Consider the following 17,267-nt stretch of genomic DNA (forward strand, 5'->3'; position numbering starts at 1 on the left):
ACGCTACTAACACAGAGAGTCTCTTTGCTTAAACAGAATGAGAGACAAGAAGATTTGAAAACCAGGAGTCAATTCTGAACTTTCAATAAGTTAAAAAAAAAAGGCAGTGAAAGATATTGAATGACATTCATTGAAAAGCCTGTAGAAAATTGTTACACCAAATTCCATCCACTAGTAACATTTAAAGTTTGCAGAGACAAAAGATTATATCCCATATCACCGAGCCACTACAGGCCTCCTGACCTGCTTTTTATAAAAAATATCTTTATGGAAATACAATTTCACATACCATACGATTCACTCATTTTAAGTGTACAAGTCAGTGGCTTTTAGTATATTTACGGACTTGTGCCACCATCACCACAATCAATTACAGAACATTTTCATACCCCAAAAGGAAACCTCAAACCCCTTAGCCAACACCCTCCTTCCCTCCACCCACCCTCAGCCCAGGGCAACCACTAATTCTCTGTAGATGAGCCTATTCTGACACTTCATGTCAATGAAATTACAGAACATGTATCCTCCTATGTCTGGCTTCTTTTGCTCAGCACAGTGATGTCAAAGTTCATCCAGGTTGCGGCATGCATCAGCATATCACTCCTTTTTATTGTTGAAAACTATTCCATAGAATGGTTAACCCCCCCACCTGCTTTTGACTGGTATAACTACATTTTTCAAAATGTTCACTTGTGGATTTTTCAAAATTAGATTATCAAATTAAATAATACACTGTTAAAAAACAAAAACCAGGAAGGAGATGTGGCTCAAGCGATTGGGCTTCCATCTACCCAACAGGAGGTTCAGGGTTTGATTCCCAAGGTCTCCTGGTGAGGGTGAGCTGGCCCAAGCAGAGGGCTGGCCTCTGCGGAGAGCTGGCACAGCAAGACAACACAAGAAAAAGAGACGCAGGGGAGAGACAGTGAGAGACGTGGCAGACCGGGGAGGTGAGATGGCACAGGAGAGTGATGCCTCTTTTCCACCCTGGAGGATCCCAGGATCGGTTCCTGGTGCTGCCTAAGAGGGGACAGGCAGACACAGAAGAGGGCGCAACGAATGGACACAGAGAGCAGACAATGGGGGTGGGGTGGGGGGAGAGAAAGAAAGAAAGAAATCTTTAAAACAAAAATCCCTTTTTTTCAGATGTGGTTTTGACCTTAAGTGAAACTTAAGAATCATTTTAAATGAAGATAAGAATACGACAGCCACTTTTTGTGGGGATCATGATTCAGTAAAATTTTGGAATAAAAAATAGGTAAGTATAAATAAGAATATACTTAAGCTTGGAAAGTCTGACTTTAACAGAGAACTGAGAAGCCAAAGGCCCTCAACAACCTACTTCAATTAATGCTTCTATTAAGCTGAACCCTATGAAATCAATAAAAAAAATTCTTAGTAAAACAGATAAAATTCTTCATCCACTTTTGTTCATGTATATGTAACTGTACATATACACACATGAATTTGATAGTGTAAATTTCGTAATTTTTCTTCATATAAAATATCACATTACTGGGATGTGATAGAGAATGCTGGTTTCTGGGCAGGAGTTGAAAGGCCAGATTGACAGTAATTCTTTTCTTTTTCCGCCTTCTGTATAAATGTCGCTTTTTGAAAGCATGACCGAAGTCATGACAAAATACCTAGACAAAGAACAGAACACCGTCTGCTGGCCTGCCTGCAGCAGCGCTCTCAGCACGGCGCCGAGGCTGGCAAGGTGCGTGAGGCTGGCAAGGTGCGCGGGGCTGGCACGGTGCGCGAGGCTGGCAAGGTGCGTGGGGCCACTGCGCGGGGCCACTGCGCCCACAGCCTGAGGCGGCCTCCGGGCAACCTGCAGCAGGCAGGCTCTCGGGTGACCCCACAGGCCCGCCTCCACAGGTAGGTCCTCCCATGAGAATGGGCTGCACCTAGCGGCTTGCTTCCAGGGAATGGAATACAGCAGAAGAGATGGAATGTCACTTCCAAGATGAGGTGACAGAAAACACGGCTTCCACCTGGCGTGCTCCTTTTGTGCTCTCGGACTGCTTGCCCTGGAGGAGCCTGGGTACTGTCTTACACGCAGCTCTGAGAGGCCAAGAATAATGCAGGGAGCTCGGAAGCAGATTCCCTAGCTCCACCTGGACCGCAGCCTCCCCTACCAGAGCCAGAGGCACCGGATTCCTGACCACAGAAACCACTAAATGATAAATGTTGGACGTTTTCACTGCCAAATTTTGGGGAACTTTGTCACGCAGCAGTAACTACACAGGCTGTGAAACATTCTTTGATTTTCCGCTTTTTCATTATATTCTTGTTTCCACCCCCACGTGCTTGATTTCCCAACTGCAGCAAATACCAGCCCTGACTTCTCCCCTCAGTAAGTGGCACTATCATGCATCCTGGTGCCAAGTCAGACGACTGGGGATTCCCCTGAAGTCCTTTCCATAGCTAACCAAGCACCAGGCTGCCAATCCCATCTCCTTAATCACTCCGAAGCACCCTTACTTCACACAGCCCACAGCGCCGTCAGGGCAGACTGGCCACATCCCTTTTATCCCTTTTACAGATGATGACAAAAGCCCCTTGGCTGGCTGCACTGCCTCCCCTTCACTCACTAACCCTTCCCCACTCTTTCTAAATAAATATAACCCACATCACATTGTTCCTATTCAAAAAGCCCAAGCTGGTGATTTTAATACAAAAAATCCTTCATAATCTGGACCTTACTAATCTTTTGAGACTAAATCTCTAGACTGCCTATTAGCTCTCCTCAATTCACTCTTCCCTTGTACTCTGTTCCAGCAAAACGGAACACTGGCAATTGCCAGAACGTCCTGGCTTCTCAGCTTTAGAACACGCTAAGCCTGCTCTTGCTACATCCTTCCTAGCTCCTTCATTCCTAGCTCCTTGACTTGACTAGCTCCCATGTGTACTATCTCACTTAGATATCAATTCCTCCTGGTAGCCTTTTTTTCCCTTTAAGATTTATTCACTTCTCCCCACCCTCTTGTAGTTTGCCCTTGTTGTATGTGTTCATCTTCCTTGTTTCTTTAGGAGGTACCTAATTGCTTGAGCCATCTCCACTCCCTGCTTTGCTGTGTCACTCATGTTTTTCTTCTTGTGTCTCTTGTTGCATCATTTTGTTGTGTTACCTCACTGCACCTGCCATCGCACCAGCTTGCTGTCTTCTTTAGGAGGCACCAGGAACTGAACCAGGGACCTCCCATGTGGTAGGTGGGAGCCCAACTGCTTGAGCCATATCTGCTTCCCTGGAAGCCTTTTAAAACACACCTAAGACAGTGTATTTCTACAGCTGGGTACTTACTTATCCCCAGTTGTGGCATTCATCTTGCTAAACTGCTCTTGTTCTTTGGTTGTCTCCCTTAATCATACAAAACTCAAAGGCAGGTTCACCAGCAGTTTTATAGTAGCTGATGTACAATGTTCAATAAATCTCTGTTGACAAGTATCTGCTAAGTAATATGGTCTACAAAATAATGTGATGAAAAATTTCATAAAGGGAAGAATTCTTCTATAACATAAAGTTATCATCTAGTTTATCTTAGTTTAAATCTTTTTGTGGTTAAGTAGAAAAATGGCCTCCCAAAGATGTCCATGCCCTAATCCTTGGAACCTGTGGCTGTATCATATTACATGGCAAAGAGGACTCAAGGATGCAGGTGAATGTATGGTTGCCAACCAACTGATCTTAAAATAGGGAGATTATCCTGGATTCTTTGGGTGGGCCCAATGTAATCCTAAGTGTCTTAAAACGTGGAAGAGGCACAGAAGTATTAAGTGCTCAGGGAGCATGATATATACAACAAACTTTCTAATGTTTATAAACCAGATAAATAAATGGATGGGTGATACAGCAAATGTGGCAAAATGTTAAAATCTGGTGGATCTAGGTATTTGAATGTGGGTATGTAGGCACTCTTTATATAGGTTTTGCATTATTTTCTGCAAATGTCCTGTGGGTTTGAGATTATTTAAGTGAAATCACATCTACTGTTTGTAACTGGCAGCACTAATATATAGGTATGATATATATATTCCTTCTAGTGAGAAAAGGAAAGCTAAAAACTGAAACATGGGACTATGTAGCATAGCGAATCCTCTTGTGAAAAATGAGGTTAATAGTGCATATATAAGGATGTTTTTCTCTGAAAACAGAACAAATGTATGTTAATGTTACAAGATGTTAATATCAGGATGATATCTGGGCAAAAATACAACCAAAGCAAACTCTGGACAGCAGTGTACAGTGATATATTAATAGCCTTCCACCAATGGTTAAAAAAAAGGATGCATGCTAAGCAAGAGAAACAAGACAAAAAGTATAACATGTTAGACTCCATCTATACAAAATGTAAATATAAACAACTCATAGAGACAGAGACAGCTTAGCACTGTACATGGCAGGAGAAGGATAGACTGGGAGGTGACAACTAAAGTGTAGGGATTTTTCAGTTTGTTTTTTGTTGTGTTTTTTTTCCTTCTTGTTATTGTTATTTGGTTCACATTGACTGAAGTGATGAATGCACAACTCTGTGATTATACCAAATGCCACTGATTGTACATTTTAGATAGACTGTATGGTTTATGAATATGTTTCAATAAAATTAATAAAAAATAAAATAGTTTTTAAAAAGTGGAAGAGTCACTCCGAGTGATGTGACATGGGAAGGCCTTGCAATGGCATGGGTGGCTTGAGGATGGAGGGAGGGGGCCAAAGCCAGGGGCTGTGGAGAGCCCCGAGGAGCCAGGAAAGCAGGCAAGGAAATGGACTCTCTTCCAGAAACTGCCAGCACCATGACATTAGCCCAGCGAGACCCAGGTCACGTTTCTGATCTCGGAACTATCAGGTAATAAGCATGTTGTTTTAAGCCACTGAGTTTTGTGGTACTCTGTTATGGCAGCAATAGAAAACTAAAACACTTTTCATATTGAAGGTCTTATTTTTTAAGGGCGTTTTGGCCACTAACTTTAAAGTCCCTTCTCATTCTAAAATTACATGAATCTGTATAAATCAGGAACTCCTTTATTTTATTCTGTTCTTACAAAAGGAACAGCTACTGTTCACAAGTGATAGGGTCCATCGTCAATGATCAATCCCTTAAGAAGAGAAAAGTGAAAAGGGAGTGTTCCTGCAGGTCACTTTCCAAAGAAGTGCTAGTTTAAAGGAGCCCATCTACTTGGAGCAGAGCTACCGTAAACCGGGACCTGAGAGTTGTGGAAGTTTGGTGCATATTCTGTAAGGGAGTTAAAATGTTCATTTCCCCCAAATGAACAGGACACCCAAGCAGCCATCCAGTGCCCACCAATGCTCTTACAGGGGTTCAGCCTGGCTTCTTCATTTTTACTGGACGGCACTTAGGGAGAGCTGGCATACTCCTAATCACCACAGCCCCCACGTGGCCAGAACCAACAGTGTCTGTTCCCTGAGTGGCTCTGCCGGCATTTGAGTTTAGAGCCTCGCTCAGAAGGTTCTATCATGGTCAACATCAGGTACATAAAATGCAAATCTGCCTAGAGGACTTACACTTAAGGGCATTAACAGTTATTACTTCAAATATTAGTTAACAAGCCAGCAAGGAATTACCTGACATTAAACTAGGAGACTGGAAATACGCTTTTAGGAATACAAATTGGGAGAGAGGCAGGGATAGGAACACCGAGAGAGAGAGTATTAAAAAGGCCCCAGGAGGGAAGAAAAAGGTACAGAAAAGAGGTAAAATGGACTTGAAGTAATTAAACTATTTCTTACTTTTGCTGAATGTTGTTCCTAGTCACGCCACTCATAAATCACCTGTGGAGCATAGAACAACCAACTCCATGCATGCAAGGAACAAAGTGGAAGGTCCCGTTACCCACATTGTGAGGCAGTAGAAGGTGCAGATGACAGCCAGCAGGGTAAAAACACCCTTGCAGGCATGCTCAGCAAGGACTCCTCTGAAACATCTCCCTCCCACTCAGGAAAGCATGAGAGACCATTAAGGCCAACAGTAGTCCTCTATTACTACCAGCTGGTGACAAGAGTGAATCAAGGGAAGTGGACTTGGCCCAATGGTTAGGGCGTCCGTCTACCACATGGGAGTTCCGCAGTTCAAACCCTGGGCCTCCTTGACCTGTGTGCAGCTGGCCCATGTGCAGTGCTGATGCGCGCAAGGAGTGCCCTGCCACGCAGGGGTGTCCCCGCGTAGGGGAGCCCATGTGCAAGGAGTGCGCCCCATAAGGAGAGCTGCCCAGCGTGAAAGAAAGAGCAGCCTGAACAGGAGTGGTGCCGCACACACAGAGAGCTGATGCAGCAAGATGACGCATGAAAAAGAGACACAGAATCCTGGGCCACTGACAAGAATAGGAGTGGACACAGAAGAACATACAGCAAATGGACACAGAGAGCAGACAACTGGGGGGAGGGGGGAAGGGGAGAGAAATAAATCAACAGATCTTAAAAAAAACAAAAGTGAATGAAAATAAGAGCAGCAAGAGCAGAAACCAGAGCCACCAGGGGAACTCCATTGTGACCAAGTAAGGTCCTGTGCACAGTGAGGCCCAGAAACCTGCAGCTATGTGCAGTGTCTGCAGAAGAGGCCATGGAGGAACAGTCAGCTATGTAAAGACCAAATCTTACACCATCAGGGAAAATGGATGATGATAAAAGTAAAGTCAACAAGTTGCGGAAAAGCAACCCCTTGGGACACATTAAAATAACAGCTACCACTTAGAAGCACCTATCTTAGGCTGCTTACTTTACAAAGTGCTTTACATACACTGTAAATTCATTCTAAGGACAACCCAGCAAGATATGTAGGACCAGGCCTGCTTGACAGATACAGACAAGAAAAGAGGCTCAGAGAAATGTCACTTCTCTGAAGTCACACAGGTAGGAACAGTCAGAGGCAAGCTGCAAACCCAAACTCTATTCATCTCACAAGACTGACTCCAGGCCACAGATTACCGGCCAAAAGCCTGTCCATTTCCAATGTTTATTTTCCTGCAGTTTTCTGCCCAGCTAGTCACAATTGTGAAGGCTGCTGCTTTGTCAAATGCTTAGATACTATGGTGACTGGTCCTGAATGAATAAAGTATGTTGTTATGGTAACCATCAGATATTTGATATGGACTTGTCTCTTACAACCACACAAAGTTTATGGGCTAGTGGCTGCCAGGGGCTGGAGGAAGGATAAATGAAAAGTGACTGCTAAGCAGCACAGGGTTTCTTTTGGGTGTAATGAAATATTCTATAATTAGATACTGGTGATGGCTGCATAACTGGGAATATACTAAAATCATTGAATTATATACTTATAAAATGCTGATGGAAAAATAAAATGGTACAGCCACTTTGGAAAATAGCATCTCAAAAAAGTTAAAGATGGAGTTACCACATGATCCAGCAATTCCACCCCTATGTATATACACAGAAGAGATGAAAACATATGTCCACACAAAAACGGTCACTGCAGCATTATTCACAATAGCCCAGACGTAGAATCCAAATGTCCTATCAATGAATGAATGGATGAATGAAATGTGGTATGGCCACACAATGGAATATTATCCAGCCATAAAAAGGAATAAAGTACTGATATATGCTTCAATGTGGATGAACCCTGAAAACATGTTAAGTGAAAGAAGCCAATCACAAAAGACCACATATTATATGACTCTACTGACATGAAGTCTTGAAAAGGCAAATCTACAGACAAAGAAAGAAAGATTAGTGGTTTTCTAGAGATGGGAGGTTTCAGAGGAAATGGGACATGACTGGTAATGAGTTTGGGGTTTCTTCTTAGAGTAATGAAAATGTTCTAAAATTGATTGTGGTAAAGGCTGCACAACTCTGTGAATATACTAAAAATCATTGAATTGTCCACTTTAAGTGGGTGAACTATATGGCACGTGAATTACATCTCAATAAAGCTGCTAAAAATATATGGGCTACCACTCATGGAGTGTCCAGAATAGTTTAACCCACAGAGGCAGAAAGCAGGCTGGCGGCTGCTAGGGCTGGGAGGTGGGGTGGGTGGGGTGGGGCTTGCTGCTTCATGGGCATGAGTCCCTCCCTGTTCCTGAAGTAGACAGTGGTGATGCTTGCAAAATATCATGAATACATGAAAAGTGGGAAACAGTTGTAGCTCAACTGATAGAGCATCGGCCCACTATATGGAGGGTTCAGGCTTCAAACCCAGGGCCTCCTGAGCCGTGTGGTGAGCTGGCCCATGCACAGTGCTGCCATGCGCAAGGGGTGCTGTGCCAGGTAGGGGTGTCCCCCATTCAGGGGTGCCCCATGCACAAGGAGTGCGCCCCATAAAGAGAGCTGCCTCATGCAGCCCGCCCAGAGGTGGCACCGCACACACAGCTGATGTAGCAAGATAACGCAACCAAAAAACCATGACAAGAATGCAAGCGGACACAGAACAACAAACAGCGAACGAACACAGAGAGCAGACTACGGGGGGGGGAAAGAGGAGAGAAATAAATAAAATAAATCTTTAAAAAAAGCAAACATGGAAAGCCACTGAATGTGAGCTTTAAAATGGTTAAAATGGGAATTCTGTTATGTGATTTCTACCTCAATAAAAAAAAAAAAACACCTAGGGCGGCGGACTTGGCCCAGCAGTTAGGGTGTCTGTCTACCACATGGGAGGTCCGCGGTTCAAACCCGGGGCCTCCTTGACCCGTGTGGAGCTGGCCCATGTGCAGTGCTGATGTGTGCAAGGAGTGCCCTGCCATGCAGGGGTGTCCCCCGCATAGGGGAGCCCCATGCGCAAGGAGTGCGGCCCGTAAGGAGAGCCGCCCAGTGCAAAAGAAAGTGCAGACTGCCCAGGAATGGTGCCACACACACAGAGAGCTGACACAAGATGACGCAACCAAAAGAAACACAGATTCCTGTGCCGCTGACAACAACAGAAGTGGACAAAGAAGATGCAGCAAATAGACACAGAGAACAGACAACCAGGGTGGGGTGAAAAGGGGAAATAAATAAATAAATCTTTAAAAAAAAAAAATCTAATACATACATTATGTCACAATGTTTTCTACCTACACTAATGCTTTCTCTTGACTTAACAAAACACTATATAGATAAATTAGAGCATATATATATATATAGATAGATAGATAGATATGGGCTAATTCTCATTAGTTTTCAGGATATTTACACCTAAGGCTATGTCAGTTTTAACTTCAGCGAAATCTTTTTTTTTTTTTTATTTTTAATTTATTTCTCTCCACTTCCCCCCCGCCCCTGTCGTGTTCATTCGCTGTGTGCTCTTCCATGCCCACTTGCATTCTCAGCAGCACCGGGAATCTGTCTCTTTTTGTTGTGTCATCTTGCTGCGTCAGCTCTCCATGTGTGCGGCGCCACTCCTCGGTGGGCTGCGCTTTTTTCGTGACAGGCGGCTCTCCTTGCGGCGCACTCCTTGAACGTGGGGCTCCCCTACACGGGAGGACAACCCTGCACGGCATGGCATTCCTTGCGTGTGGCAGCACAGCACGTGGGCCAGTGGGCCAGCTCACCACACAGGCCAGGAGGCCCTGGGTTTGAACCCTGGACCTCCTACATGGTACGCAGATGCTCTATCAGTTGAGCCACATCTGCTTCTCTACAGTGAAATCTTGATGTAATGCAGCTTGAAACCCTGAATAGTTGACTACATCAATGGATCAATTCTCTTAAGGAAAAAAACCCCATAATGTATGGCAACTGGATTTCACTTGGGCCAAGTTCTAGGTTTTACCAGGTTTATAGAAATGCTGCTTTCAGAAAAACCTATGAAAAGTGACACGTTTCCTATTTTTTCCAGTATTAGCCTTTGGACACATGAAAAGTTCCTACCAATTGAATTAGGAAAGGAAGAATAGCATAAATTTACCTAAACTTACATTTCTAAAACGTTGCTGGAGCTCCTACATAGAAACTTAATTCTGGTTTAAAACTGACAATATTTCATATATCATTTCACATGTTAAAAGATATTCTATTATTAGGAAATTACACATTTCCCAAATTCTGAAATGCTATTATCTTGGGACCGTAGAAGAGTAATAAGCATGTCCCTGTCTAGTCCCCCAAGCACAATGTCTTTGCATTGTTGGTTCTGACTGGGAGAATGGGTGCATGAGAAGCAAGTGAGGAAACATCTGCTGGAGGCTTGTGCAGTCACCCAGCTAAAGATACTGCTGTTGAATGAGGAGAGCTTTCTTTTTAACTTAATAAAATTTAAAGGACAAAGTAAAAAGTGGCCCTTACATATAAAACACTGTATAGATATGTACATATAGATATGTACACCATATCACCACACATTTTAATCACATTTAGACTATACTATCTGTATTTAGAAATTCACAGCTCCGAAAGGAATTTTATAATACAGAAGAGTTAAGTCTTACCAAGTGACTAGAACTGTCCTACCAAGGGACTAGTACCAGAAGATTTTAACTTAGGTTTTATGAATTCTAATTCAATTTTCTTTTTCTCTTAAACTCAAATATGCATAATAGTTTTTAAAATAAGCTGTTTGAAGACTATTGCTCAGTTTTTCATAAATCACATATTTCCAATGCATCAGGGGATAGTAATTCTACACTCATCTGCTCACTGGACAACAACAACATTGAATTACACAACCACACCTTGGGAAACTGGAATAAGGCCACGGAAGGGAGGAGGAAAAGAGCCATAATCTCAAGGCTATGACTGACCCTTAAAGATGTGCACCTAGCTCTCAGTACTTAAAAACACCAAGAGACCAGCTTAGAGAGGCACAGTCAAATAGTAGGTCCCTGAATTATAGCTACGGAATAAACCAACCTGTGTATATATAGTACTATTTACCCCTTAGATCATTAAAGGAAATAGTTTCATATCTCTTGTCCAAAATTACTTTGATTTGCTTTAAGTCTACTGAGGGAATTAATTTGTAGAAATTGGAAATGTTTCATATTTTACTCAAAACCAACAACACAATTTTAAAAAACAGGATACAGATAAATGGATTCTATATTTCTATTCAGCCAACGACATAAAGCAGAACAGAAGATGGGAGGTGCCTCTTCCTTCACAAGAGCGCTGTGAGAAGACTGCTGATGGGGTGAAGCAGAGCTACACTAAGGAAGCCTAGGCTAGGGTGTTCCAGAACTCTAGTGCCATGGAATTCTGATAAAAAATAACAAAGGGTGCCCTCCAATTCAGGCAAAAAATTCAGAGCTCCAAACTTTTAACAGTCAACCTCTATACCAAAACTATCTATCAAATACTCTGCATTACTTTGTAACCAAAGTGATATAGATAATTAAAACTTGAGATGTGGGAAGTGGATATCGCTCAAGCAGTTGGGCACGTACTTCCCACATATGAGGTTCCGGGTTCGATCCCCAGAACCTCCTAAAACAAAACAAACAACAAGCAAGCAAGCAAACAAAAAAACCAAGTTGGGGGAGCTGATATAGCTCAGTGATAGAGAGCCAGCGTCTCATATACAAGGTCCTGGCTTCAATCCCTGGCCTGAGTACCTCAAAAAACAAACAAACCTGAGGTGTGATTCAAAAATGGTATGAGATATAAGATACATTAATATATATTACTCACCTAGAACAGGATGGAAAGATCCTATTTAAAATGTTGAGGAAGACTATACTAGAACATAAATTTACAGGTTAGAGATCAAAGCTACGATGATGATAAGGAAAATTTTAAGGCTGATATTGGTAGAAAATGGTAATTTATAAAGGAAAGAGACTATATATTTAAAATATCTACTGTGAAAACATGTACAAATAATGTCAATTTCAGCACTGTTCATTAGAACAAAATACCAGAAAGAGCCACAAGGAAGTGGCTTAATAAGCTATGGTACACCCAATACAACGGAACACTGCGGAGACCCACCACCTGCATGGAATACATAGTTGTTGCTATGGAATGGGTCCAGAATGTATTCAGAGAGGAGAAGCAAAGTGCAGGGCAGTGTACACAGAATGGGATGGGAAGGTGGTTTATTTTTAGTTAAAGAATTAAAAGTATAAATGATTATTAATAAAATAAGTACCTGGTGGTATCTTCTTGGCAGTGCCTTTCTTGCTTCTTGAACTCCTTTTCGCAGATATTTTTTTGTCCATTCCCAAGGTCTGTCCATCTCTGGGGTCCTCACAAGGAGTGTTTTCTGAGCTCTCACCTGCAGCCACCTCACAGCTTGACATGCAGCTTTCATTATTGTTGAGACTGTCCTGCTCCAACACCTCAGGTTTTCCCATTGCGCAGCTACTGCTGGTTAGATGCTCATGCCCGTTCCCATCAAGCCGATTTTCGTTTTCATCTGATACAGAAGGTAAGCGTATCACTACACTTTCCACACTGTCACCAGGATGACACCCATCTTGTGGTTCTATCTGCGGGTTATTTGCAGGAGTTCCGCTGTCATCCATTAGAGCATGTTTTGTTGAACCCTTCGAGTTTCACTAAAGTCCTTCCATGTTGAAAATGATAGGAAAAAAAAGAAAAGTTAAAAACTACTTCATCTTCTATCTGTGGATTCTCAGTGATCTTGGTTTCCCTCTTCTCTTGGGTTGTTTTACTGTAAGTAGGGAAGAGAAGGAAATTACTAAAGCTCATTCCTACTCCCCCCTTTCCCCACTCGCATCCCTCCTCCAACCTTCCCTAGTTCTCCCTTTAACGCATGGTTCTCAACCCTGGCTACACGCTGGAATTACCTAGGAACTATGCACAAATTCTATCCTAGACCAAATGAATTGGAATCTTTAGGGAATGATCCTATCTACCTATCTATCTGCCTATTTATCTATTTATTTATAGGCAGTACCAGGGATTGAACCCAGAGTGTCCTACATGGAAAGCAGGTGCTTAACCATGGAGCTACATCAGCTCTCCCGATTTTTAAATGTGCATCAAGATTGGGGCCACTGCCTTAATCAAAGAAATTACTGGTTAAAAGAGGTTATCTGCCAAAATCCACCACTCATGCCATCTCTGGGAATTGACGAGATGAGTGAATGCTAATTGCATTCTCTGGTCTAACAGCAACAAGATTTGCAATGTAACATTAAAAGATTTTTTAAAAATTAACTGAAAAAAGGCAAATGGGGGAAATTCAAGTAATGTATATTATACTATATTCTCATTACACTCTTTACTTCCTAAAAATAAGCCCAAAAAGCACCTTAGAATTGCCAGCAAATTTCTTTTACACAATTTATTAAAAAAAAAAGGAAAAAATTTAAATCTACTCCTTGGATTCTGCTAACATTCTAAAGCTTAACAAAATAGATTCCAAGCCTTTTATCAATCATGTTCTATCTCCTGATACCATCCAGGAAAATAATGCATTTTAAGGAAAATGATACCAGCCAGATTTAGATATTTTTACACTTGCCAAGCATTATTTTGCATTGGAACAAAATACAATATTCCAGGAATTCTGAAACAAAACTCAGTGATAGGATTTTAAAAATTCTTCAAATTAATAAGTAAAAAGAGTTACTCTTTGGAAACATGTAAAAAAAAGATTTCTTTAAAAACATGAAAACAGTAAAAAATAAAGTAGGAACACTATGCTTATTATATCATATTTTCAACGTATTTTGCAGCGGGAATATTGTGTTTGATTCAAACAACATAAACAATAAAATGGAAAACATAAAAGTATCTAAATCTGGCTAGTATTTTATTTCTTAAAATATATATGACATGTCTCTCTTGATACATAAAATGAAAAGTAAAATTATTTAACTTGGTCTAGAATAACATAGTTTAGCCCTCAAAGAACTTTGCAATAAAATGTATCACCTAAAAACACTATTATTTAATGAAGTATCTTTAAGATCGCTATCATGAGATAATTCAAACCCCAATGACTTTTGTCTTTATTTTTTTAATATTACAGTAAAAAAAATGAGGTCCCCATATACTGCCCTCCCTCTCCCCATAACAACAATCTCCTCCATCATCATGAGACATTCACTGCATTTGGTGAATACGTCTCTGAGCACCGCTGTACCTCATGGTCAATGGTCCACATCATAGCCCACACTCTCCCACAGTCCACCCAGTGGGCTATGGGAGGACATACAATGTCCAGTAACTGTCCCTGCAGCACCACCCAGGACAACTCCAAGTCCTGAAAACGCCCAATGACTTTTAAAATGTATGTGGTTATACAGGATAAAACCATTAGCCTTTTTGTAAACTTTGTAACATCCTCAACTGTTTTCTCATTTAAAGACAGCACGTGCTATTCTGACATGTACTTGCAGCTGAAAGCATAAGGGTTTACTGCTACCTGTGAAAAGCAAATAGGTCATGTGCCAAGGGGGACAGTGGGAAGAAAGGAGTCTAGAAAGCCCCAAACTGTAACCACCACCTCTTCCCCTGTTGCTGTATCATGCAAACGCTCTGCACACTTTATTTCTAGTCCTCAAAACAAGCCTACATGGATGGTATTCATACTCTGTTTTAGAAGAAGACTCTAAGGCTCAGAGGAAAAGTAACTTGAGGCATATTCCAGGAGAGAAGTGGAAGTGCACCTGAAGCAGGTCTTCCTGATTCCGCATCCTATGCAGGCATGGCTGGGAGCACAGGTGGGCAGGCCTAGGCTCGAATTCCAGCTCTGCATTTAACCAGGTGTGTGTGCCCCTCAGGCAAGCTACCCTGCATCTCCAAGTCTCATCTCATTTTTAAAACTGGAGCATTATAGTACCTACCTCAAAGAGGCATTTTTGAGGCTTAGACAACAATGCAGGTAAAGCACTTAGCAGATTGCTTGGCACACAGTATTCACAATAAAAAGCATGATTAGTTCCCAAGAAATCTCACAAGCTGGCATTAAGCACTGGTGGATCCTCAGCCTTACCGCAGGCTCAGAAACAGCTTTGCCAGACCCTTCCAGAAATTACTGGATTCCTAATGACAGACAGATGCTAACCAGCTTCATTTGAAAACACCAAGGAATTAAGACATGGGAATACCTCATTCATTTCCTGAAATGCAAAGTGTCAGTTCTGAGTAACCCCTCTCAGATGATTAAGATCTTTAAAAAGTATTAATAGTAATTAAGGCTCCTTGGTGAATATAAAAGTACAGATAACATTTGTAGCTTTGTTGAGGGTCATGTAGCAGGTCCTGAGTTAAACTTTTCACCAACATTCTCATTCAGTTCTCACAACAGTCCCCCTATCAGATAAGAATTTTCAGTCCCATTACACTGTAAAGAAATCAAGATTGATGGCTTGTCAAGAGTCATTCAGGTAGTAAGTTGCAGAAATGGAATCTGAGCACGCACTTGCTCCTCACACCCTATGGACAATGGGGGCTGTTTTACCCCGGCCATGGTATGCCACACCACAACTCTACCCTACAGCAGATGACACATTTCTAATAATCAGAAGTTCAAGTTGCTGGAAGTGCTTTTCTTTTCCCCTGGACAGAGGTAGATCCACACAATGCCCATATATTTCTAAATCATTTCCTATATTGGCCACCTACTTCTGGTAAAGCCTTTTTTGGGGGGAAATACACTATTTAGGTTAAGTAAAATAGGTGTTCCTTCCAGTGGCCCTCAAGACATTTTGCCTCATTGTTCTGTGATGGCATAATTGGTTAAACTCTTGAAAGGTACTTCCTAAGCTCACTCTTAGATTCTTTCCAAGGTGTGAATATGCTACATATTTTTTTACAAGTCATCTACCAATACTTGTAGGCCTGCCTCAAAAGTCACTTACTCCAGTTTGCTTTCCCCGAATCCCCATCCCCAAGACCCACACTTGAGGTACTCTTCCTCTGTCTTTCTCTACAGCACACAGTACCACTCATCAATTTCTCCCTGCACTGTATTTCTGTGGATGGATCTTACTAGATATGAGCCTTTGAATACCCATAGCCAAGGCAGAGAAAATTTCTATTCTTCATAATATCCTTATATTTATTAGATAAACGAAGGAGTCAAGGAACCAGTTTTTTACTGTTTCTATCTGAAACAGAAGTCAGGCACATGGATTCCCATCTGTCCCACTGCCCTTACTCTGAGATGAGAGGTAAAGGGGCCTATTACACAATATTTGGCTTCTGTCTGCATTCCTAACACAGTTCAACTGGAAAGCCTTAATTTAAGCAATAGGATAATTTTTTTAGTGAGATTTCTAATCAGTACAACCCTACTGTTTTTGGAAACTGTTGTTTTTGTCTCTTCTTCCTCTTCTTTTTCTTTCCTACAGTGTCACCAACAGCATTTCAATAGGCCAATCTTCCAGAACATACTATATTTCACTCTGTGAAGGCCTTTGGGCAAGAGAAAATCACAAGGAGAAAGAGCCCCAGGTGGAACACAGTATTTGTAAGACAGGTGCCAACATGGCATGGGACCCAGGAGATCTGAAGTGGAGTTGAGATCGCATTCAAAGCTGTATCTAAACTGTATGTCTACCCTGCAAGGGTCCTTAAGAATAGACTAACTGCCACAAAAGAAAAAGGGATGCACAGCAACCACTGCTACAGCAGAGAGTTGGCATATTTTGCCTTTTAAAGCATGAAAGTTAGTGTTGCCTAAGTTTCTAGACTCTTGTTGCAAAACAGCATTCCAAATATGTACACTGTATAAAAGTTATTTGACATGTTGACTCTGTATGGAAGAATTTCAAACAAATGTTTTCAAGTGAAGCTTATACACAACTTAAAAACCACAAAAGTTTGACGAAGCTTTAAATAAATAACTTAGCATAAAAGACTAACAAAAAGAAATCTACAATTTATCAAAAGCATAATCTCAAACCCAGGTATGATCTGACTTCATTTTTCATATATCTTAATGGATGTCTGATAAGACTGAATATTGTGTTATGAAACTAAAAAATTTATAAGGATAATTAAACATAAAATATTACTCACTTTATCAAAATGTTATAAGGAGATTGTGGATGCCGTTTTTCTGTAATCCCAAAAAAATTAGGCCTCAATACTGCACTTTCACTTATAAAAGAAGATTATTCTGCATCTTGAGAATTAATCCATGCTAAATTTGATGATTTATAATCAAACCAAAATTTAGAAAAAGACAATTACCAAACCAACAAGATATCCTATTAACCCCAATCATCTTGGCCATTTCACTCACACACTCTTACCATTCTACTTGCTAGACATGCTCCACTATCATTTATATCTCACTGCTAAATCAATACTTTTCTGTGATTAGCTATCTTTGTTGAGAAATATATACCTGCAGGCAATATTTAGCATGTCAGTATTCAAAACTAGGACTCAGAGG

The 17,267-nt window shown here is 41.4% G+C and overlaps 1 protein-coding gene across 4 annotated transcripts in view; it reads right to left on the reverse strand.

The window, feature by feature from the left end:
- The window catches only part of CNST (consortin, connexin sorting protein), a 95,189-nt gene that overhangs the window by 50,904 nt on the left and 27,018 nt on the right, over window positions 1–17,267 (reverse strand). For all 4 annotated transcript variants that reach the window (XR_011645346.1, XM_058309392.2, XM_058309391.1 and 1 more), the window contains one exon: window positions 12,042–12,566. Coding sequence is in view for 3 of the 4 variants with exons in the window: in XM_058309392.2 (XP_058165375.1) it covers window positions 12,042–12,417 (376 nt within the window). In the remaining variant the exon portion in view is untranslated. The remainder of the gene's footprint in view (window positions 1–12,041; window positions 12,567–17,267) is intronic.

The sequence above is a fragment of the Dasypus novemcinctus genome, chromosome 13, assembly GCF_030445035.2.
Source record: "Dasypus novemcinctus isolate mDasNov1 chromosome 13, mDasNov1.1.hap2, whole genome shotgun sequence".
Classification (NCBI taxonomy): domain Eukaryota; kingdom Metazoa; phylum Chordata; class Mammalia; order Cingulata; family Dasypodidae; genus Dasypus; species Dasypus novemcinctus.